This window comes from Ipomoea nil, unplaced genomic scaffold (assembly GCF_001879475.1).
Source record: "Ipomoea nil cultivar Tokyo-kokei standard unplaced genomic scaffold, Asagao_1.1 scaffold3069, whole genome shotgun sequence".
Classification (NCBI taxonomy): Eukaryota; Viridiplantae; Streptophyta; class Magnoliopsida; order Solanales; family Convolvulaceae; genus Ipomoea; species Ipomoea nil.
This window is the reverse complement of record NW_017619497.1, coordinates 8,737,691-8,763,021: the sequence shown is the minus strand read 5'-3', so window position 1 is coordinate 8,763,021 and position 25,331 is coordinate 8,737,691. Positions and strand designations below refer to the sequence as shown.

At 39.3% G+C, this 25,331-nt stretch overlaps 1 protein-coding gene across 2 annotated transcripts in view; it reads right to left on the bottom strand.

The window, feature by feature from the left end:
• Positions 1-19,809, bottom strand: part of LOC109165839 (RNA demethylase ALKBH5-like) — a 34,499-nt gene extending 14,690 nt beyond the window's left edge. The window contains exons 1-8 of one of the 2 annotated variants that reach the window (XM_019314792.1): positions 19,383-19,809; positions 18,030-18,159; positions 17,492-17,890; positions 17,323-17,408; positions 16,818-17,128; positions 16,494-16,565; positions 16,078-16,382; positions 15,870-16,026 (exon numbers count right to left, since the gene is read on the bottom strand). In XM_019314792.1, the coding sequence (XP_019170337.1) occupies positions 16,094-16,382; positions 16,494-16,565; positions 16,818-17,128; positions 17,323-17,408; positions 17,492-17,890; positions 18,030-18,045 (1,173 nt within the window). In that variant the 5' untranslated portion in view covers positions 18,046-18,159; positions 19,383-19,809 and the 3' untranslated portion in view covers positions 15,870-16,026; positions 16,078-16,093. Of the gene's footprint in view, positions 1-15,869; positions 16,383-16,493; positions 16,566-16,817; positions 17,129-17,322; positions 17,409-17,491; positions 17,891-18,029; positions 18,160-19,382 lie in introns of both variants that reach the window. The other variant, XM_019314791.1, reaches the window with a different exon arrangement.
• Positions 19,810-25,331: the final 5,522 nt, after the last annotated feature.

Sequence of the window (25,331 nt, the reverse complement as noted above, 5' to 3'; positions counted from 1 at the left end):
CACTTGCGCCAATTGTTGGAAGATTTGCTCAATTTGGGAAAATTGGACAAGTGCGTGGGGAAGAGAGAAGAAAGCAAGAGGAATACCGATCGGAGGGATCACAGGCGATCTCATCACCGCTCCGATCGGTCGGGTCAGGACCAAAGAGACGATCGAAGGGACGATCGTCACGATGACCGACGGGACCCTGATCCTCCGACCAGCAGTCGCCCGGTCGGCAAGCCCACCATCCATGTCATATTTGGTGGCCTAGAAGACGCTTCCCAGCCGAGGACGAATTGCCCGGTTGCGATTGTGGATTCCCGAGAGACCGGGAAAAGACAAAAAATGGAGCCCATAACCTTCACCTTAGAAGACCAACCTAGCAGCAGTGACCACGGCATGGAGGCGCTCGTGGTCACAATCGACGTCAAGGGAACGGACGTCCAGAGGGTTATGGTGGACACGGGTAGCAGTGTGAACGTCCTATACTTGGACGTATTCGAGAAGCTTGGCCTTGACAGGCAGGAGCTGACTCCGGTCGGTGTACCACTGTCGGGATTTACCGGGGCCCTCATCTACCCCGAAGGCAAAATCACTCTCCCGGTCGAGATCGGCGCCCCCCCGAAGTCGATCAAGACAGAGCTTGAGTTCGTTGTGGTCAACCTCCATTGCGTCCACAACATCATCCTAGGCCGACCCGCCATCATGAAGATCGGTGGGATAATTTCCATGCCCCATCTCTGCATGAAATTCCCCACCCCCAATGGGGTCGGCGTGGTCCGTGGCGATGTCCAGTCCGCCCGGAAGTGCTACACCCGAGCGGTCAACAGACGCGATTCCGGTCCGTCTTCCCGGGTGAACACTATAGCCAAAGAGGAGGCCAAAGAACGGAAGGAGCAACCCGAACCTTCCGAAGAGATAGAAGAAGTTCCCCTGTCCGAGGACCGCCCGGATAGGAAGATTAAGATTGGTCGGGCCCTCACCCCCGAGCTCCGAGCGGAGGTTCTGAGCATACTCAGGGAGTATGCTGATATTTTTGCGTGGGGACCCGAGGACATGCCCGGGATTGATCGATCGGTCATTTGCCATAGGCTAGCCGTCGATCCCGCAGCGAAACCGGTCGTGCAGAAGACACGACACCTATCCTCCGGTCGCCGCGAGTTTGTCAGAGAGGAGGTCAAGAAAATGGCGGCGATCGAGCACATCCGCCCGGTTATCTATCCCGAGTGGGTGGCAAACATTGTTCTAGTTCCAAAGCCCCCAGCTTGGAGGATGTGCATAGACTTCACGGACCTCAACAAGGCCTGTCCGCTCGACCCTTATCCTCTACCGAGCATTCATCAAATGGTCGACGAGACGGCCGGGGCCGAGTTGATGAGCTTCATGGATGCCTTTAAGGGGTATCACCAGATTATGATGCACCATGAAGACGAAAGCAAGACAGCCTTCGTGACCCCGGACGGGCTGTATTGTTACCGAGTGATGCCGTTCGGCCTCCGGAATGCAGGAGCGACCTATCAGAGAATGGTCAATATGCTCTTCGCCGATCTATTAGGCCGAACGATGGAGGCTTATATTGACGATATGCTGGTCAAGAGTCGGGACCGATCCGACCACACTCGAGACCTCCGGGAGTGCTTCCAGATCATGAGGAAGTACCAGTTGCGGCTGAACCCGACCAAGTGTACATTCGCGGTTCAGACCGGCAAGTTCCTCGGCTACATGATGACCAAGAGAGGAATTGAGCCCAACCCGGCCAAAGTTAAAGCGATTCTGGACATGCAACCACCGTCTACCGTTCGGGAGGTCCAGCAATTGACTGGTCGGTTGGCAGCCCTCAGCCGGTTCCTCTCCAAGTTAGCCGAGCGCGCTTTACCTTTCTTCAAGGTATTGCGAAAAGTTAATGGGTTCGTCTGGGACGAAGAGTGCCGAGCAGCTTTCGATGAGCTGAAGGAGTACCTCATGTCACCTATTGTGCTCTCAAAGCCCGAGCTCGGAGAAGAGCTAGACGTGTACCTCGCCGTCTCCGATCGTGCAGTAAGCGCAGTGTTGTGCCGAACCGATCCGGAAGGGGTCCAGCGACCGGTGTACTATGTAAGCCACGCGCTACACGGTCCCGAGCTCCGGTACTCCCGGTTGGAGAAGGTCGTCTACGCCCTCTATACCGCCGCGAAGAAGTTGGCTCCCTACTTCCAGGGTCGAGCGATTCGCGTGTTGACCGATCAGCCGATCGAACCAGTCCTTCGCACCGCCTCTTCATCCGGTCGCCTAGTCAAATGGGCGTTAATGCTGACCCAGTACGCGATCGAATACCGACCGAGACCAGCAATCAAAGGTCAGGCTCTGGCAGATTTCTTGGTCGAGTGCACCGCCCGGGATACCCGACCCCCGAGGTTGAGGATCCCGAGGCCGAGTGGTGGTCGCTAGCTACTGACGGGTCAAGTAGCGAAAAAGGAGCGGGTGGAGGAGTAGTGGTCACGATCCCAGAAGGTTTCAAGGTGTATTTCGCTCTGATGTATCAGTTCCACCCGACCAACAACGAAGCCGAGTATGAAGCATTTGTGAATGGCTTGCAATGCGCTCGGGACTTGGGGGCTGAATACATCCGAGCCCAAACAGATTCTGCGCTCGTGGTCGGGCAAGTTCTCGGAGATTATGAGGTTAACGGAGAACGCCTACAGTTATACCGAGACCTCGCCATGGAGAAGCTTGCACAGTTCCGGGGGTACACCGTCCGACACATCCCCCGATTGGATAACGCCGATGCGGATATCTTGTCCAAATTGGCCCAAGATGCCCCGGAACACATGTCGAAGATAGCTCGGATCTTGGTGATCCCCAAACACAGTATCCATCGCCTGCCGGTCAACCCAATCCAACCGGTGGAAGATAGCTGGATCACTGATCTGAAGGAATACCTCGAGCACGGTCGACTCCCAGACGACCCGCAGCGTGCTCGAAAGGCCAAGTTGAGAGCCCCGAGGTTCCAGGTCTCGAACGGTCGTCTATATCGACGATCGTATGGAGGTCCTCTCATGCGATGCCTGACCGCGTTTGAAGCGGATTTAGTGATGAAGGAGCTTCACTCGGGGATCTGCTCCTCACATCAGGGAGGTAGATCCCTGGCTCGTCGTATCATGGTGATCGGGTACTATTGGCCGTCCCTCCAGTTGGACTGTGAAAAGTTAGCTCGGGAATGTGAGACGTGCCAACTATACGCCCGGATGCCTGGACGCCCGGCAACGTTCTACCAGCCAGTCACGACCGCAGTTCCTTTCGCTAGATGGGGGGTGGATATCTTAGGCCCTTTCCCTCAGCTCTCCGGTCGGAGAAAATTTGTAATCGTTGCAATAGACTACTTCTCCAAGTGGATAGAAGCCGAGCCCTTAGCCACGATCACATCTCAGCAGTGTGCTCGGTTCCTTTGGAGAAATGTCGTTTCCCGTTTTGGCGTGCCCGTACATCTCATCAGCGATAACGGTCGCCAATTTGTGAGCCAATATTTTCAGAATTTCTTGGCCACGATCGGGACAACTCATGTCCGGTCATCTGTCGCTTACCCGCAGGGAAATGGGCAAGTGGAAAATGCTAACCGGACGATTTTGGAAGGTCTGAAAAAGAAGTCACACTCGGCTGGTCGTAGTTGGGCCGATGAGTTGCCATATGTCTTATGGACTTATCGGACGACCCCGAGGGAAGCTACTTCGGAGACCCCTTTCGCCCTGGTTTACGGAGCTGAAGCCCGGCTCCCGATCGAGGCTTGGATCCCGACCGATCGAGAGAGAACCTACAACGCGGAGGACAATGAACATGCCATGGCTGTGGACCTCGATGCGGTCGAAGAAAAAAGGGAGCTAGCCGCTCGGCGTATGGCCGAGTACCAGAAGCGCGTCAAAAGCTCAAAGGACGTCCGGGTCAACCCTCGTTATTTTCAAGTCGGAGATTACGTCTTACGACGAAGGGAGGCCAGTCAACCTTTAGAAGGGGGAAAGCTAGCTCAGAATTGGGAAGGGTCGTACATCATCAACGCTGTCATCCGGCCGGGGACATACCGACTAGAGACAACGACGGGTCGGTTAATAGAGGGGACTTGGAATTCCGAGCACCTCGTTCTTTGTAGGCATTAGCCTATTTTTTGTATTTTTAGACGAAGTGGGGGCTGGACCTGCGAGTTAGTCCCGGTCGTCGTTTCTATGTAAATTTTATGATTGTAAAATTAGTTCAACCGCCTGCGAGCGGGAAAGTTTAATGTATATACGATCAATGATTGCTCGACCGTTTGTATGCGGCGGCACGATCGGTTATTTCCTTTCACCCTCGTCATGAGCAGATCATTTCAACATTCAATCGATCAGGCGAAGTCTGTCGACCGGTCAAAGCGCGCTCCACATAGGCGGACACTCAAGTCACGCCACCGATCGGGGAGGTCAGGAGCTCTCGGCATTGTTCCCCGATCCGTCCAACTTCTGTCCACTATCGCACCCACTCGTGCCTCGAGCGCACAATAGTGTGGGGGCTGGGATAAGGAAGTATACAAGGCCCGTCGCTCGGTTACATTCCGACCGTAGAGGCTTGCTTGTTCTCGGCCCGTCGCTCGGTTATACTCCGACCGTGGAGGCTTGAAATTTTTTCGGCAAAGGCCCGGAGGTCGGGTCAACCCGATCGGTTGGCCAGTTTGAAGTCGAAACATCGAACGCACGACCAGGCCATAAGGCCGTAAGGTCGGGCGTTGAGCGGATCGAGTATCGCGAGACCGGGTCTAAAGGCCAGGTGGTCGAGTGATTGTGATCAATGTGTGCAAATGGGGAAGCAAGAAAATAATAAACGAGCGACATAAGATGGAGTAAAAATGAATTTTATTAATCGGCAAAAGACGCCCGGTACAATGCGGGACCGGGCTCCCGATCAGTCAGCATTACAAAAAAGAAGAAAAGAAGCCTAAATCTACTTCTTCGCCTCCTGAGCGCTGGCGGTCGCCTCTTTCCCGCTCGAGGCAGCAGCCGACGAAGCCCCAGGCTCGGTTGCCTTGGCTTTCGGGGTCGGGGTAAAGGGTGAAGGACCGGGATCTGCCACGTCCGGGGGCAAGGCCGACAAGACCAGTTGAAGATCATCGGCGTCGAGGGCCTCCTCCAACCGCTTGCGAGTGCGCTCGAGCATTTTCTGCTTCCCGGCCGTGAAGGCCCATTTCCCGAACGAGACGATCAACTCGTTCCCGACCTCGTCTCCTCGGGCTGCGGTTAGGAAGGCCGTGCCCAGCTCCTTGTTCTTGAAGGCCGCCCGCACCAGATCGCTCGGGTTCTCGAGCTGAGCCTTCAGCTCCCGGGCCTCCCCAATCGCCCGACTGGCGACCTTCTCGGCCAGCACCCGCTCCTCGTCACCCTTCTTCAGGGCCTTCTGCGTTTTCTCCAGCTCAGCCTAGAGTTCCTTGATCTCCTTTAGACGACGAGCAGCCGTCTTCTTGTGGTGATCGGCCTCCTCGGCCAGCAAAGCTTGACCCTGAAGAAGTTGGGTCGCCCGGGAGATCTGCAACACAAAGAAGATAGTCAAAGTTAGCCCGATCAACGATATTTGGGCAAAAAAAGATTAAAAGCTGGGACTCACCTCGGCCAGATCGTGGCCAATCCGTTCAGCCACCTGGCTCGGGGTCATTTTCCCCAAATCCGCTCGGGCTGGCGCGGCGTTACCGATCCGTGCCAGCACGGATGTAGGCTCCCTCTCCCGCCCGGCCGAAGGGGTCGGGCTGTGCTGCTCGCGGCGGCGCTTTAGGCCGCCCGCCTCGGTCGCGCCCTGGTCGGCGACCTTCTCCTTGCCCCGGGCGACCTCCACCCGAGTGACCAGGACGTCCGGCTGCTCCACGATGAAGCCCTCGCCCGTCGTCACGGTCGAAGCGCTCAGAGGTCGGGCAGATGGGATCTCCTTCTCCCCGGCCGCCTTGGTCTTGGCCTTCTTCTTCCCGCCGAGCGAGATCTTGACGGGTGGGGGAAGGGCGGTGTCTTCATCGCCGAACTCGGCCATAGCTGCAAAACAAGAAAGTTAGTTAGATCGAGGTAATAGGTCCGGTCGGGAAAAGTAGCTCGTGCCAAACCTTTCTTCTTTCGTTTGGACGGCTTGGCGACCGTCACGCCCATCGGAACGGGCAGATACTTCTCCGGCAGCTCGTACGTGGGGGGCGGGAGCATGGCAGCTGCGAGACTTTCAGCCGTCCGGTAGATTATGTATTCGTGCACCTCGCTCGAGATCCGGCTGACCGCGTCCCTCAGCGCCTGCGTCTCGGCCGGCGCCACTTGTTTCCGGAAATGTGTGCTCCAGACGCGATCGACCGGGAAGATCCAGGGCTCGTACTTGAGGGAGAAAATCCTGTTTTTCCACCCCTTGTTGTTCCCGGGCAAGCCTCTGATCGAGCACATGTCTGTTCGGGACTGCAGCATCAGGAACCCACCCCCGTAGCGGCCCGGGAGAACCTTGATCTGATAGATGAAGTTAAATAACTCCATCGTGCACTCGGCCCCGTGCCGAGCGCATATCTGTGGGAAGCAGGCCAGGATCCGATGTGCGTTCGGACATATCTGGGCCGGGACGACCCGGTAGTAGGCCAGGAAGGCGTTCAGGAGGGGGGTGAAGGGAATGGCGATCGGGGCTGACAGGGAGTCATAGTGCATCCCGATCCACTTACCCCGATGCCTGTCAATTACATTTCCCAGCTGCCGGCTCGTGTCGAATTCTGCCCGACCCCTGAGTATTTCGGCAATCCGAGCCGCCTCGCCTTTGGACAGTAGGCTCATTTCTTGCTCGACGCTCTCGCTGTTCAGGAACTCGAGCTCGACGGCTGGTCTGGCCGGCCCGGCCGGGTCTTCTTCGGTCTGCTCGGGGGTATTTTCTCGATCGCCCCCTCGAGGAGCAGCTTCCGGGTGGTCCCCAACCACCCGGGTAGGCGTTTCCCTAACGCCCTCGGTTGGAGAACCCCGCCCGCTTGACGTGGCTCTCTCTTCTTCTTCCTCGCTGGAGCTCCCCGATCCGCTCGAACTCGAGCTTGACGATCCCGAGGAGCTCGATGCATTGTCTCGCTCGGCGGCTTGCTCGGGGGCTGGCGTCGCTCGGGGACTAGCGTCCGGGGTGTAGGACATTATGTCCACCTCCTCGTCGCTGATGCGCTCGACCTCCTCGTCGTAATCAGCAATCGAGGCGTTTTGACTGTCGGAGTCCGTCATATCGATCTACCTAAAGGTCGGTCGGAGTTAGTAAGGACTTGAGACGTCCGGGACAGTTAGTTGCCCTAGCAGTTCTACCTATAAGTGAGTGCCTAAAGTAAAGAGGAGGGTGAGAGCTTACCGATTGAAGGAAGATTGAAGTTTGAAGCTTGAAAGCTAAAGTTTGCTTGCTCGACTGCCTTGCTAAGCTGCTCTGCTCGGGACTCTCTGAGGGTACCGACCGATGCGAAAGAGTGAGGAAAGTTCAAATGAGGGCCTCAAGGGCTTATTTATAGGAGGACATTTAGGCGGGAAATGGGCCAACTTGCCTGACACGACCCGCGCTGAATCCGAGACGACGGATGGGATCGCCAAGGCCGGCAGAGGCCGACACGTGGCGTAGAATGGAATGACAGCTGGCGGGTCGGCTTGGTGGCTGACGGTTGGGCTTCTTCATCCCGTCCCGTTTTTTCCCGACTGATCAAAAAGGCCCGGGCTGGGGGGCTCTTGGTAGGGAATATCCCGACCGACACAGCTTCACCACGACCGGGATGCCTTTGTCCTTTTGTCTATGTCTTTGCAGGTAACAGGTCGGGCTCCTTGAGGAGAACCCGGTCGGGGTCCGACCGGGAGTTGCCCGAGCGATGCTATGAACCCCGAGCGGTGGTCCTTAGGCGAGAGAGCTGGCTAAAGACACGTGGCGGCTTTCTACGACGACAGGCAGGGCACCCGGGAGGGGGACACGTGGTGGCTACGTGGAAGACATGCCGAGCAGCTGGGATCTTGTCTCCGGCACAGCGGCTATAAATGCCCACAGTAGCTACAGTGTAGAGGACTTTTGGACGATCGATAGGTTGTAACTAGAGACTCCCGACCGCAGTCAGTCGGTACTCAGGACAACCAAGTAGATTGTACTTAGGAACTCTACCTTGATCAATAAAGAATTACTTGCTTTACTTGGTCTTGTGTTATTTATATTGCTTACGTAGAATTAGCAGTATCAATATGTTTGGTCCAAGGATATAGGACCTAGTCACTTCTTTTATGATCATTATGATCAATAGATGTATTCGGCAGATTATTTGCTAAAATCGCAAATAGATTATCTTTTGAACTTCCAGCTCAATCTAACTAGTACATGGATTTAAATAATGAAGATGTTTTTATCCTTATGAAATTTCTTGGCATTCCAAAAAGCTACGGAGTAGTATATTATCTCCCCCTAATGCCGAGAAACAATCTTCATTAGGAATGCAGTCAATGTACCCAATTATATGTATTGATCCCCTATCATGGGCTTTCGGTATTGAATCAATAGACTGAGATTTCTTTGATAGCCCTTTTAGAGGTACGTTGTGGTGGTGATGTAAAATAGACTGCGCAAATAAAATAACGCAGATAGGGAAATGTTACTTCTGAAACCACGTACTAGGTGAAAAAAAAAAAAGGGGGTATAGCAATCCTTGAGGGATTGATTTGTGATATGCATCGAGTTAGATTTGGGTAAAAAAAATATATCCCCAAAACATATAATTCAGTAATTTTTCCTTCACACATGCTCTATAAAGTACTCATGTGGATAAGAAATTGTAATATCTAACTCATTATGTTTGCCCTAAGAGACCCAATTGGTCATGCCATAATTAAAAAAATGAGTCTCTAAAAATGTAAAGATTATCACAACATAATAAGTTGTCAAATGTATATGAAATTTACCACAAGTGGCATATAAAATCAGATAGGGCAAGCATACACATTGAACAAAATGATTGAAACATTCGACAATCTTAGGGAGATTAAACGCCAAATATTAGCAATTTATTTGCTTCAGGCAAACCAACATAGTGTGACTCACTTTTAGCTGTTAAGCACATAACATTTTTGCATAGTAGCATTGCATTAAAAATAGAAGTCGCAGACTTCATTCATGAGTCGTGAGTCATTAGTCACTCAAAGATCAATTCATATTCAGAATCTTTCAGACCTTTTTTTTTTTTTTTTAAAAGCCCAATGACCAAACACATTGTCAAGTAGGGAAGATTCAAAACTCAGAGAGTATGTTCTTGCAAAAGGAAACTAAGTTTTTGATATCTTTCAACAAAAAATCAATGATATTCAAAACACTTAGTGTAATTTGTCATGTACTACTACTGGAGTACAATGTAACTATCATAAATGTCATGCAAGATAACGAGTGACAGATAAATTAATGTTCTTAGTTTGCCTTCTGGGCAAAACTATATTAAAAAATTAGGTACTATCTTTTTGTATAAATACTCAAATTTGGTATTTATTTTAATGTCAAAGACTCATGTGAAACATTAATGCTATAATAAATTAGCGCAATCAATAAACTTGAATTTGGACAAATAACAATTGACTTTTAAATCAGTAACAAGTCAATTTTACATTTGGGGAATTTGTCCTGGTGCTGTTATCATATAATTAGTGCAGCAAATTTGCCTTCTGGGCAAAGCTATATCCAATATTTATGCTATATATCACAATGTTTAGACTCATATCATCTAATCGATATCACAAGATCAAATTAAGGTTTAGCAACGACAGGTGCAACCTAACAATGAAAACCATATTGAGAATTCATGCTATTGTCTCACTTATATGTTACGTGATAAATCACAATAGCTATGGCCTATAGCAAATAATTAATTGCCAACAAGAGAAATAACAAATTCTCTTATATAAGCCTAATCAAAAGATTATAGGCTAAATATTATCAATTAAAGATAAGCATATTCAATATGTGATATAATTGTCCCTTATGTCTTGGACACCAAAATCTCAATTGAGTCATGCACATTCATTTTAATAAAAAGTATCATGTGTGGTACACATAATGCATGACATGAAAAAAAAGATTCTATTAATTCATAAATTAGAAAATAAAATGAGAGAAGTACCGTTCGCCGAAGAATAATGAGCACATATTTGCTGCTGGGCCCATTCATTCTTATTTCAGGGAGTCAATGACAATACTTTTCCAAGCAAGCTCTCACTTTATTTCATAGTTTCATACAAGTATGAAAATATATCACAAAACAACAAGATATACAAGCTGAAAATGGCAGAAATTTTCAGAAATTTGACCTGGATTGCTGGATTTTCTGTGAAAAAATGGTAACACATTTTGACACAAGATTTTTCAGATATGTAGTTTAGCAAGTCTAGAACGTACATAAAAATTTTCATGTCAATCCAAGGTCTAGAAGTATTTTTTCAAAAAGTTTTCCCAACATTGCTCCAGGCAGAAAAATAATTGACAGCACACTGCCAAAACTTTAATTTTTCTGGAATCACCAAAGCATATTTTTAACAAAATCTTTTTACAGACATCAAATAACACGAGTCTAGGTTCTCCAGAAAAAATTTCATGCCAAAAGGAGTTCAAGAAGTATTTTTCACGAATTTAATTTTCAAACTGCGCCGATCAGAATTTTCAGGCAGTGATTACCATGTGTAAAAAAAATATTCACAAGTTGTTTGCTTCAGGCAAACCAACATGATGTGAGTCAATTTTGACTTTTAGAGAGTAGCATAGCATTAGAAAAAAAAACAAACCAAGTATTTAACATTTACCTCACTTAAAGGTAAGGTTGTAATACCTGCATATTTCCTTCCCCATATCCTTTATGATATGAGGGCCTCATATTGCTTGGAATGAGTTAGCTATTTCGCAGATGTGCATTTTAACCAAATACTCAAAAAAAACTTTGTGGACATGCAGCGTAAGGCATTAAATATTGTTATGCCTAAAACACTAAATAAATCCATTCATATCAATTAGCACATCTTATAGAAATTACAGATGATTTGGCATTATGGAAATTACATACTCCCAAATCCACATCTATACTTATGAAAATATAGCAGGACAAAAGAAAACCAAATATGCCATAATGCAATTGAATCGGTGTGAAAAAGCCACTGAAATAAGTTTGCCACCAATAAAACCCTATAGTTTCTTGGCAAATATATGTAGCCTTGGTAGCAAGGTCTGATGCAAAGTATAGTTAACTATATATATATAATGTCGAGAGAGAACATATCAAGACAAATTCAACTTTGCAGCCACATTGGATTCTAATTTCAAAAATGCAAAATATAAGCTCAATAATATGCATGCTCATCAAGAAGCAATATCAGTTCTACAAAGAACATGTTCTGTATAATGAAGCTGCATTTTTACTTCTGATATCAAAGTGTAAATAGAAGCTGTGTGCAAGATCCTTTCAACAAGAATATAATTCATAATTATATTACCTACAGCATTCACATGATATCTAAGATTATAGCATGCACAGCACGGCACCTCACATAATTTGCATCCACAATATTTTACATTTTTACTCAAAATTTGTGGCAGCATTCAAAACAGATCCATTATTCACATCATATACTCAACTTTGCATTTACTAGATTATCAACAATATTGCACAAGCTAAGCAAAATAGAATCTGACCTCAAGAATGCTGCGCTGTTGTATCCTTTTACCTCGAGGCAGCCAAAGAAACAGAAAAGCCAAAGCTTCAACCTCCATTCGCCTTCATCAATGTCCTCTTTTCTAACACAATTGAACATGTTAAACACCTGCTTCTCAGTTTATTTAGGATGTAGAGCAAAGTACTGATAACGTGTTGTATTGCAAGTTAGTTTGCAGGCCTTTAGCTCGTGAAGAACAGTAAGAACGAGAATAAGAGTAGAAAGATGAGGGAGAAAAGGATGATAGATCCATTCATCATCATCCATCATAGTACAATGATATATATACAAGATACACTAAAGGCATACAATAATGAAGGATAATTACATCCGTTACAGACGTTACAAAGCTACTATATTAATGTCCACCATAAGTTTTATTTATAACAGAATGGTGGCTAATGCTACCACCTAAAAGGCGGATATAGAATAATAAAATAGGAAAATAATTAATATAAAACTTGAAATTCTATTAACTTAAAAATTTATATTTATAGGTTTATTATGATAACAATAAATCATAAAAATCATTTGTAAGAAAGGAAACCAAAATATTTTTACTTACTGTTTAGCTTCTCCATGGGAGCTCTGATAGGAAACGGGAAACCTAACGGATCGGAGTGAATGCCGAGCTGGGTAGTGAGTGAAGAAGCAATAATCTAAGTTGGATGGGAATTTATATTTATATATAAGAGAGAAATTGATGTTAATTTAAACCTGTTTGGAATAGAATTATTGAATTAGAAAATTCAACCCTGATATGAATAGGAAAAAGTGATAGTTGGCGCCAAATTTAGAAAATATAGGCATATAACCGTCATAGAGAAAAGCTGACATGACACTAGGGCAATCTAGTGACGTATGTATACATCAACTTAAATATTTTTATTAAGAATAATGGTCAAATAGAACCTTAAAAAACAATTGAATCCCTAAATTAACTAATTTCATGTAATTCATCAAATTTACAGGTTTCTAATAGGTCAACCTAAATTAAAGATTTTTTTTAAAAAAATAATTATCATTAAAAAACAGATATTTCGGTCGGAGACGAAGCCGCCGGAAGTCTTCTTCTTCTTCTTCTTCTTTTTTTTTTTTTTTTTTTTTAATTTTAAATAATTGTTTTTTAAATTTTATTTTTAAAAAATATTTTAATTTGGGATAACCTGTTGAAACATGGGAATTTGAGAAATTACATAAAATTAGTTAGTTTAGGGACTCAATTATAGATTCTTTTAAGTTCATTGGCCTAATTACATTATTGTGTGTAGTTCGATGGCCTATTTGACTCTTATTCCTTTTTATTACTACTCCCTATAAAATATGGCATAAATATTAACTTTGTACCGTATTCAAATTTAAAATCACTATTTATTACAGAGTATTTGATATTAATATTAATATATATATTGAGAATTTGTAGGAATGGTCATTTCAATTCCCCCGTAGATAAATATATAAATTCGCAGTGGGTCAAATTAAATGCATGTTTTATAAATAAAACCCGCCTATAATCCAAGCCGGCCAATTTTATATTTTTAAAAGTATTCAGAGTATTATATATAATAGTATACGTATAAGAATTGATTTTTTTTAACAATCATGATTTTTTACAATATAGTATGTGTTTTATAATTTCTCAATCTTTTTTCAATTTAAAGAATTAATGCACCCCCACCGACAGGTCTTGAACATGTGACCACCCATTTTAATGTACGAGCATGTAGTTAATTATACAAATTTGTATAATAGCCGTTAACTTTTTTACTATTTTTTGTTATAGACTAATAAGTTTATTTTTTAAAAAATAAAAAATTAATTATTTATAAACTATTGAATTGTATTATGTTATTGTGTGTAAATAACTAAATATTACTATTATTTTTTTGAAATTAGTATTTAATTTGCACCCGTGCAATGCACGGTCATTATAATTAATTTTTTTTTAAAAAATCAATATAAATAACGTGTGTGTGTGTGTGATTTTTATACATTTTGTTGTTTATTTAGTTTTTGTTGATTTTAACAGTTCTTATATTGGATTATACATGATTGTGTTAGTATAATTTGAAAGTATTAAATGCTCAAAACATACAAAATTAAAAAATAATTGTTTTTCACATTAAACAAAAATACAGTTACAAATTATTAAAAATGCCCAATTTATTTTTGCGGATGTCGCAACTAATTTTTACTTAATTCTTTTTTTATTGTTCTCATTAAAAATTATATTAATATATTCGTTAGTTTGAGATGTTGTAACTTGTAATTGCTTGAAAGATTATAACAAGAGTAAATTTAAGGCCAATCGTTATATCGTGCAACACAGTACACATAGCAATGTGCGTCCCGCGCCTCCCAAAATGACATCGTTTTATTAAGTTGTGTAGGGAATTGACGCGTTTATAAAATTATGTATAGTTTATTATAAAATTTTGTACATTCTGTTATAGAATTCTGTACATTCTATTATATAATTCTGTACATTCGAAACATAGGAATTTTTTAAAAATAGTTAAGAGTTTATATGTATTATGTATTATAGGGTGTGTTTGGTTTGCACATAGAAATCAGAATCAGAATGGGTATCAAATACTTTGTAATAGTAATGAGTTTTGGTGAAAGTATTTAACATATTTGGTAGTAGGGTGGAATAGGAATGGTTACCAATAGTAGTGCTTCAGAATGAATAAAGGAATGAAACCCTTATTTTATTTGTGTATGGATTTTTCAATTGATGGGGTATTCGAAACCCATAATAGTGTTCTAAAAACCTATCAACCAAACAACAACAATCACTTTCATACTCATTCCTATGGGCAAAACCCACCAACCAAACACACCCTACGTGTATTCTGTTATAAAATTTGGTACATTTTATTATACAATTATGTACATTCAAAACATGAGAATTTTTTTTTAAGAAGTTAACAACAGTCACGCAAAATGTACAAAACGACGTCATTTGTGCGCCCTGGTGCACGGTATAATTTGCCTTTAAAGACAACTTAGACAAGTTAGTCAAGCAATTGATTCAATAAGAGCAAATTCTACTTTTACAGGGCGTTTGGTTGGAGGAATTTTAAATTCTCTTCCCACTTAATTCCCACCTAATTCCAAAGGCCATTAAATTCCGTAGTTTGGTTGGAGGGAATTGCAATTTCATGAAATTGCAATTCCCCCATTTTCATGGAATTAAAATCCCATGTCCCCCCTGGTATTTTAATTCCTGGGAAAAAAAATAGTGATGAGTCAAAATTACCCCTTCCTTTTTGAACCTAAAATTAATGTCTAACAACAATAATGGACATTTTTGACTTTATACTAGTTATTCCCTTTCAATTCCCATGTATACCAAACATTGGAATTGAAATTCTCAGTAATTCTATTCATGTCAACCAAACACTGAAATTTAAATTCCCACATAATTCCCCCTCCAACCAAACGCCCTGTTAGTCTTCGACTATTGTGGCATTGCCACATCTACTTTTTTAATTTGGTCATATTACATTACTGGCTTTCATTTAATTGCCACCATTAGTCTTCCATTAAAATTTTCTTTAATTTACCGTTAACAATAAAATCTATAATGTAATTTCATATTTTTCCTCAAATTCACACCCAAAAAAAAAAAAAAAAAAAAAAAACTACATTTTTATTAAACTTCTCTCCCCCCCCCCCCCCCCCCCCCCCCCCCCCCTCTCTCTCGTAACCCTCTCTGCGCTCCAAAATAGTACATTTGTTTCTTGGAGTATACCAAAAAGGATGATGCCAGTAAAGGCTGCAACTTTATTCAGTCATTATCTTGGCATTTGCAGGAGGATTATTTTTAGTATTATCCTTGCTCCCCATCTGTTGATGTGCATAATAGTGTACTAATATCTCCATATTATGCTTTGGTGTGGATGCTCTAAACATAATATGGTCTTCCTGGTTTTGCCTTTACCAGTCCAAAAATACATAATGTCCTTTACCAGTCCAAAAATACATAAATATTGTGAAGGATACTTTCTGAGTTTCTGAGACAAACACTGAGGAAAAAAACAACCCAGATTTGCTCCATTTTTTTTTTTTTTTTTTTTTGAATGCCCCAGATTTGCTCCATAATACACTTAACATAGAAACACAAACTTACACTAACAGGTATGACAACCCAGATTTGCTCCATAATATAATATACACTTAACATAGAAAACAAACTTGCACTAACAGGTATGACTGATGAGACTCAATAATATTATTTCAACAAAAAATAGCAAGATGCTTGTACAGGGTAAAAATACACTAAATAATCAGTAAATAAAGGTGAAAAAGTACGAATACAAATACAATTCAGACACTAATGGTACAAACAGAAGTTACAAAACAAGTAAGAATAGAGATGCAATTCTGACAGTAATGGCACAAACATCGATGGCTAATGACTATATAACTCTTCTAGTACTTCTGTTCTTACTTGAAGAGCTGAAGCTCCCGAGGGGAGGGAATTCTTCGTTTCCAGTAAGAACGTTCTGTTTTGTTGTCTGGGCAGGTGGAGAATCCGGTTTATCATGCTTCATCTTTTTTTCATTCTCACTAACCATTTGATGAGTTGATGGTTCTCTAACTGGAGAACGATGAAGAACCAAAGGCTGAATTCTCAGAAGCTCAGGGTCGGGCTTGTAGTTGAAAGGCGATTTGCTTTCATCCATCTTTCTGAAAGTAACAGAGATTCTGCCATGAAAAGAAAGAAGAAAGATGAGTACTTTATATGCAAAAGAGTGTAAGACAAATGAGGAAATGATCTAGGAGCCGCATTTTTGTTAATGACATTCAATAATTTACCTTTTAGATGGAACACCTGGTACGCAATGCTTTGCAACGTCAGCTCCATTACCTTGTAAAACAAGCACAGACCTGCATGACATTAATTCACAAGTTACTATATATGTATGAACAATAATGAAACCATTACACTTCAGTAAGGAACAAAGTGGGAATTCAAAAAATGAACTAATGAATCAATTTTAGCAAGAGATTATTCTGAAAAAGCAAAGACTGTTTATATCCACATTATTATAAACTACTTCTGTGTAATAATATCCACATTTTCTTACTGTTAGACACTTATAGTGAAAGAATTGAATAAAAAGAGATTGAACAGCATACCCTTTTGGCAAAGGTACAGAGACAGGACCAGAAAACTCTCCGGGGCTAACAATCTTCAAACTCGAGCCAAAAAGAATGTTGCATTCTGACAAGAATGAAACAGTGCTAAAAGGGCGAACAAAGTCATGATGGTCAATATGAGGAGGAATGCAATCACCCTCTTCGTAGATGTTCACAATACAACTATTGGGGACACATGTTGGAGGCAAAACATGCCACCTGACCATCCTCTTAATCATCTGCTTGAACACAGCAGGCAATGGATCCACTTCTTCATCTCTTACTATTCCGGGAGGATTGCCATTTTTGTCCTATCACAAAACCATAATAATATATAGAGTATAAGATAAACTTTTCTAAACAAAAATAGCTAAGCCATAGGAATGACTAAGTAATTTTGCTACTGCATAATAATAACACCAACCAAACCCAATTACAAATGGGAAAAAACAGATAAACCTCACAACAGAAAATAGCTTAGAAATAGAAAACTAAGAAATTTTACCACTGCATAGTTGTAACAACAACCGAATTGAATCGTTGCACGCCCTTTGCCCCGCATCCACTTCTTTGGCTCAGAATATGTTCGAGCTGCAAAGAGTTAAACACCAAGTTAGCAATCATCAATACACATTTTAGAAACATCCAATTGATTATTAACATTGCTTATATACCTCTGAGTTTCCCTTTCTGACCCAATTGTTGATACTGGTAAACACACTCAACAATCTTCATCTGTTCTTCGGCATCGAAAATCCCAGTATGTAGTTCAAGGCCTTGAACCACGTTTACCTTTTTCCCATCCACTCTCTCGTAGTGAACAAAATCTTTCTTCCGCTTCACTTGCGCGAATTTGGTTTGCTCTCTCTTCTCCTCCTCCGATAACCCCTTATAGTTAACCCTAGATGACGCCGGAGCTTGATTGCGATTCACCGGCGCCGGCGACGACGCATCGGAAACCATCTTTTGCAACCGATTCAAGTAGGTCGGTGCGATTCTTGGTGCATGCACCACCGTAGCTTTCTCCGACGCGGCTTCGTTATCGCTAGAAAACGATATCTCACCGAATTGAACTACAAAAAAAAAAAAAAAAAAAAAAAAAAAATCCAAAACAAATTGTTAACACGGAATCGGAAGCTAAACGATGAATGGAAGATCAACCGAAAGCATAGCCATGAATCTAAAGAAAGAGATCGGAGGATTTTCACTTACTATTGAGCTTGTCCATCGGAGTTTCGATCGGAATTCGGAAACCTACGAAGCGTTTGCGGAGTTCGGAAGTTGTGAGGAAGCAATCTCACCTGATCGGAATTTATACGAGAGAGTTTGAGTTACCTTAAACCTGTTGGGAAAAGGATTAGGAAGATGTTGGACCCAATTCAGGAAATATAGCCGTAAAGGAGTAGAGGGTTTAATTCTCGCGGGATTACGTCAATCTACTAAAGTATTTATAACGTCATTTTATTATTTATTATTTTTTTATAAAATAAAAATTCGTGCCGTGCGGGTCGTGGGCAGCGCCCGTGCCCGTTTCGAGATTGGGTCAGGACGACAAATATCGAGACCCAAGTCTTTTTAATTGGCAATTTATATCGGGTTATTCTATTTACACCACCTATTTTACTATTTGCACCACCTACTTAGTAGGTCAAATAGCTTTATAGGTGGTGTAAATGCCAGCATTAAATATGGTCAAAAATTATTATTTATTTTTCCTTTTTTTTAATTAAAAAAAAAAAAAAAAAAAAAAAAAAAAAAAAACCTTCACCCCGTCACCTTCTCCGGTGAGAAGGCGATGGACTGCCTTCTCACCGGAGAAGGCAAATGGGTTGTCTTCTCCGGCGAGAAGGCAACCCACACAGTGGGCTGCCTTCTCCGGCGAGAAGGCAACCCACACAGTGGGCTGCCTTCTCCGGCGAGAAGGCAACCCACACAGTGGGCTGCCTTCTCCGGCGAGAAGGCGACCCACTGGGCTGCCTTCTCACCGGAGAAGGCAGCCCAGTTGCCTTCTCCGGTGAGAAGGCAGTCCGTCGCCTTCTCACCGGAGAAGGCTATGGTGCTGCTTCGTTTTTTTTTTTTTTTTTTTAATAATAATTAAATTTTGACCTCATAAATGTAGATTTAATAGGGTGGTGCAAATAGCATTTTGACCACCCATTAGGCTATTTGCATTATCCATATATTTATTATAATTTACTACCTTTTTACATTTTCAATGTGCTTTATACCTCATTTTAGTCAAAGGGGGTGTAAATAGCAACACCCTTTATATCGGGGATCCGCGTTAACATAATATTGTGGATCCTGAACACAAGACACGTACACATATTTTATATTTATTTTAATTCAAGTACAGAATTACATAAGACACAAAAACAAATACTCGTAATACATATGCAAAACACATAGTACAAGATACAAAAGTGCATGCTATATTTACTTTATTTTAAATATAAAATCCATGATTCGTACAATTTAAGGTACAAAATTGTATAACATTAGACAAGACACGCATAATACAAGAAACATATAGATGCTTTACCGTTAATTGAACAAGAATCGTACCTAGCTAGATCCGGCAAGATTAATAGCCGTACATCTGGATTTCCTGGACTGCATGTACGGTTGATGAATAGATCAATAGAAGCTACGGATTGGAGCTGCCAATTGGCAGATAGAATACCAATTAGCTGAGTTGCCGATGCCGGAAAGAGAGCAGCGGCGGTGTGGCCGATTCGCCGGAGGGAGCCGAGTTGCCGTTACCGTTGTCCGTCCGTCGCGAAAATTGACTGGGGAAACCGTCAGCTTCAGTACGAACTCTGATGAGGGAGTTGGGCACTTTCTTGTTGAGATAGATCCGTCAGTACTTTAGAGAGTGGGCGATTGGCTTCGGCGGTCGGAACGGAACCCTGGCATCTTACAGCTTTAATTTGCCTCGCTATTGTTTATGTAATCTTTTTCCTTTTTAGACAATATATTATGTAATCTTTTAATTTGTCACGGTATGGATTAGGTAATCTATTACTGGGTAATTAGTATTTTTGCCCGCGCAATGCACGGAATGAATTTGTTGTAATATATTAAGAATATTTTGATCGATGTATAAATTTTTAAATTATAACATCAAATATTATATAGTGCAATTAAAGACGTGGTTTGGATCATTTATGTGTTTGATGTTATTATTGCTTGAATTTGAGTAAATAATTGCTCAAATTAATAGCTAATGTGTAGATGTATGTATGCAGTTGTAATTTTGGAGATTTTATTTATTATTGTTTAGTATTTTTTTTATAAATTAAGCAAATGTGTTCGTTCTCTAGCAATTCAGTTATATGAATGAATTGATATCTTAATTCATTTGTATATATGGAAGATGTATATATATATTTTTTGTCTAGATATATAGCAATTTTGTCATTTAAAAAAACATAATATCAACGATTGTATTTACACATTATTTAAACATTTTTGTAGACGACATTGGTAGTAGCAACACAATATTGTCCATCATCGTCTAAAGCTAACACCTCCAGTCCACCTAGATGGGTGACTCGAATGAAAATATATGATGGTAGAATATTAGTCAATTAGCGATCTTATTATTTTTTATTTTTTGAAAAGATTAGCGATCATTTTATATTTTAAATCAATTAGCAATATCAGATTCATTTTCTGCCAATTATTATTATTTATTTTTAGTCAATTAGAATATCATATGCAGTGATATTTTTACTACTTATTTTTATTATATTTTTAATTGATGATGTATAATATTATTATTGAAATATTTCTGTTCCATTTTTAATTTTCATTTACTATTGCTTAAAATATACAATTAGTTTATTAAATTAGTTTATTATAAGCATCTAAAAATTTAGCAATTACATCAATATCCGAAATGATCCTGCAAAAGTTGTAGAATTACCAATTATGTATTACCTTGTAATATAATGCACACAAATTATGTAATTACTGTGAATTGTGAAATTATGGCAACCGTTACCAAAAATTGTACATGATATTATGTTAATAACATACATAAGATTACAAATTATATAATTATATTATTAGCGAATTAATGTCTTTTATAAACGGTAATACTACACATAATATTAGCATACATTATTCCCATAATATTAGCATACATAATTCTACACGATAATTCCTAATTATTATTTTGTAACACTATACATAATATTACCATACATAATTTTACACAGTAATACTATATATAATATTACCATAATATTGAAATAATAAAACCATATTCAAATAATTTTACACCCAAGGACCGCAAAACTAAGCAAAAAACAATGGACTCGAAATTAGCTGATGTCAAGGCTTTTAATTTAAAGCCATATGAACCGGTGCATGCATACTGTACGTACTTCTTTTTCAAAATATATTTTCCAACTGGTTATCCGTTTCAGGAATATTAATTACATTTTCATTTAATTATATTATGTGTTTATGTATTTTTTTTCAAAGCAATTACGTCATTGAAAATTAAATTGGGAAATATTAAATAAGCATTAATTATTATGAGATATTTTATTATTCAACAGACAAAATAATTTTTACTAATTTATTAATTCAAAAAGCATAAAATTAAAATTAACTAAAAATTAAGTACACATTGAAGAGGATAAAATTTGTACAATTCATATGGGAAGTAGGCCCGAAAAGTTTTTTGTTTTTTGTTTTTTTTTTTTTTTGTTTTTTTTTTTTTTTGTTTAGTACTATTGGCTATATTACAATGTAGCATCTATTTTATATGGTAAGAAAAAATAATTTTTTTGGGAGTATTATTGACTCTATCTATCTACTATATATATATATATATATATATATATCTACTTATATTATACTAATAAGAGTCCAAGAGAGTTAGGCCTATAATGGGTAGAAAAAATGGCGGTCACAGATTTTAATCAAATGAATGGCTCAGATTGATTAAAAGATTGATAAGATTTAAATTTTACACTAAAATTTCCTAAAATACCCACACACCGTTACTAATTTCGTTAAAATTTTAAGAATTGCCGTTAGTTCACCGTTAACTTACTCATTGATTTCAATAAAAAAAAAAAAAAAAAAAAAAAAAAAAAAAAAAAAAAAAAAAAGGTCTTAGGTTCGAACCTCATCCCAATCAAAGTTGGCATAATTAGTACTCTATTTTACTCTTATTAAATTATATAAATAATAATTTAGTAGCTACAACAAAAAATTATAGATATGCATTTCTTTAATTTAGAATTATGTGTCCACAATGTCTTTATTCAAAAAAAAATTATTCATTATAAATAAATTAAAGGGAAAATGGCACTTTTTACCCCTGAGTTATATACTTATAGCACTTTTCCCCCCTCAATTATTTATGTAAGCACATTAGCCCCCTCAATTATTCTAAAAGTGGTGTTCCCCCCCCCCCCCCCCCCTGATATATTAAATTGACATTTATAACCTTAAAGTAAACATTTTATTTATTTTACTACTCCAACAAATTATTGCGCATACGTAGGGATGACCACGGTTCGATTTGAATTGAACCAGATACTAAAGCAATCGAATTAATAGTTTACGGTTATAATTTAGATATAGAACCCAAAACTTAAATATCAATTTATTAAAATAATGTATCAAAAAAATTGAATCTTGAACCGTGAACCGACGGTTCCGGATCTGATTCGCGGTTTTGAACCGTCTTTATTTTAAAATTTTATTTTTTATTTTAAAATAGTCTAAATTCAACAATAAATGTATTTTATTTTTTCAGTTCGGAACATGAACCGTCCGTTCCTGTTCACGATTTTAATAAACTCTAAATATCGAATTTCGATTCCAAATTGTAATTGGAATATTTCGGTTTGGTTGCTATAGTGTTTGTTTAGTTTGAACCAAATTATGGTCATAATTTGTTGGAGAAAAAAATAAATTAAATATTTAGTTTAAGGGTAAATATGTCCATTTAACATTTCAGGGGGAAAAACAGCCACTTCAATAATTTAGGGGGAAAAAATGTTATAGGTATATAACTCAGAGGGAAAAAGTGTCATTTTCCCTAAATTAAATAAGAGAGATAATTGTATTAGTTATATTGTCTTTATTTTTCTACAATATAAAAATTCTTTATATTCAAATTTATTAATTGATTATGTTCGCTACATTGTCCTTACAATGTCTTAATTCAGTAAAAAAAAAATTATTCATTATCAATAAATTAATTAAGAGAAATATTTTCATTAGTTATATTGTCTTTATTTTTCTCAAATGTAAAAATTTTTACATTCAAATTCATCAATTGATTATATTCACTACATTGTCTATTATCTTTTGTTGTGCACTATTTTTCTAATTAAATATCAAAGTTATAATACAAAATAATACTATATATTTATTTACCAAGTATTTTATTAATACCATGAAAAAATTAAAAATATATATATATATACTTAATAAAGCCAACCATATTAACTACTTGAGAGATTTTGTGACAAAGAGAGTATTCAAATCACACAACAAATTGAAGTGAGAACTACCTTGCAATATCCTTGTTTGACAATCAGCAATTACAGATTATATTAGCGGATTTGACCAACGAATTTATTTAATTATTAACATTGGGTAGAAAAAATGACCGCCAAATTATTAAATCAAATGAATGATTCAAATTGTTCAGGTTTTAATTTTTTTTTAAGTTTTTCTAATTTATCCTTAATTATATGATTATCCATTTAACTTTTCCGTTAAATACCGTTAATTCACCGTTAGTCTAATTCTAATATTAACGTCTAATATTGAATTATAATTACACCATTAATCTAATTCTAATATTAAAGTCTTAATAGAACTTAACCACAAATCCTAATGTCGAAATCTCCTCAAACAATATTAGTATATATTTAATATTTTATGCCCTAATTTTTATTTGTTCTCCCTTATGTCCCGTATTTGGTTTCAACCATACCTATACAATTATTTTATTGACAATTATAATCAATCTTGACTATATTATCTTGCATTTGTAAACTTAGAATTACCTATTTAACCCGCACGGGCTTAGCTCAATGGTTTAGTGGGCAGTATTTGGGAGAAGAGACCAAGGTTTGAACCTCGGCGGCGGCAGTGCGAGAATTATGTCCAAAGTGGGCAGATTCCTTGTTCGCACCGGCATTTGGTCCTGTCTGCTGAACCATTGAGTCACCGTGATTTACAACTTTCCACAATGCTCTGTCGAGTCAGAGTGTGGGCGGCCCTTGGTGTTGGGGACTCAACCTTTGGGAGAAGAATTACCTATTTAAATACGCAAATTCAACCTTCAATTATCTATGCATGAACAATTTCAATATAATCTTGCCTTAATATACTTTAAAATACTTATTTAAAAAAAAAACATTGGGCATTATCTCAATCGCGCAACGCGCGTAAAAAAACTAGTATACTAATAAGAGCCCAAGAGAGTTAGGGCTATAATGGGAAGAAAAAATGGCGGTCAAATTTTTTAATCAAATGAATGGCTCAGATTGATCAGATTTTAATTTTTCCTTAAGATTTCTTAATTTATCCTTAATGAATATGATTATCCGTTAACTTTTCCGTTAAATATTATATTTCCGTTAATTTGTATTAGTTCACCGTTAACTTACGCATTGATTTCAATAAGAAAGGTCTTAAGTTCGAACCCCATCCCAATCAAAGTTGGCATAATTAGTACTCTATTTTACTCTTATTAAATTTAGTAATCTATTTCACTCTTATTAAATTAAATAATAATTTAGTAGCTACAACAAAAAATAATATATATGCATTTCTTTAATTTAGAATTATGTGTCTACAATGCCTTTATTCAAAAAAAATTATTCATTATCAATAAATTAAATAAGAGAAATAACCAGGACTATGTGGTCTAATGGTATCCGTGTTGGACTTCTATTTGGAAGATTATGAGTTCGAGCCTCAGTGGAGGCGTTATTGGTTCTTTGTGTTTCAGTAGGTTGAGAAAGTATATGAACAGATACATTACAATGTAATAGAGCCAGTAGCTTTCAAAAAAAAAAATAAGAGAAATAATTTCATTAGTTATATTGTCTTTATTTTTCTCCAATATAAAAATTCTTTACATTCAAATTCATCAATTGATTATATTCGCTACATTGTCCCTACAATGTCTTTATTAAAAAAAAAATTATTCATTATCAATAAATTAATTAAGAGAAATAATTTTATTAGTTATATTGTCTTTATTTTTCTCCAATGTAAAAATCCTTTACATTCAAATTTATCAATTGATTATATTCACTACATTGTCTATTATCTTTTTTGTGCACTACTTTTTTAATTAAATATCAAAGTTATAATACAAAATAATGCTATATATTTATTTACCAAGTATTTTATTAATACTATGAAAAAATTTAAAAAATATAATTAATAAAGTCAATCATATTAACTACTTAAGGAATTTGTTGACAAAGAAAGTATTCAAATCACACAACAAATTGAAGTGATAAC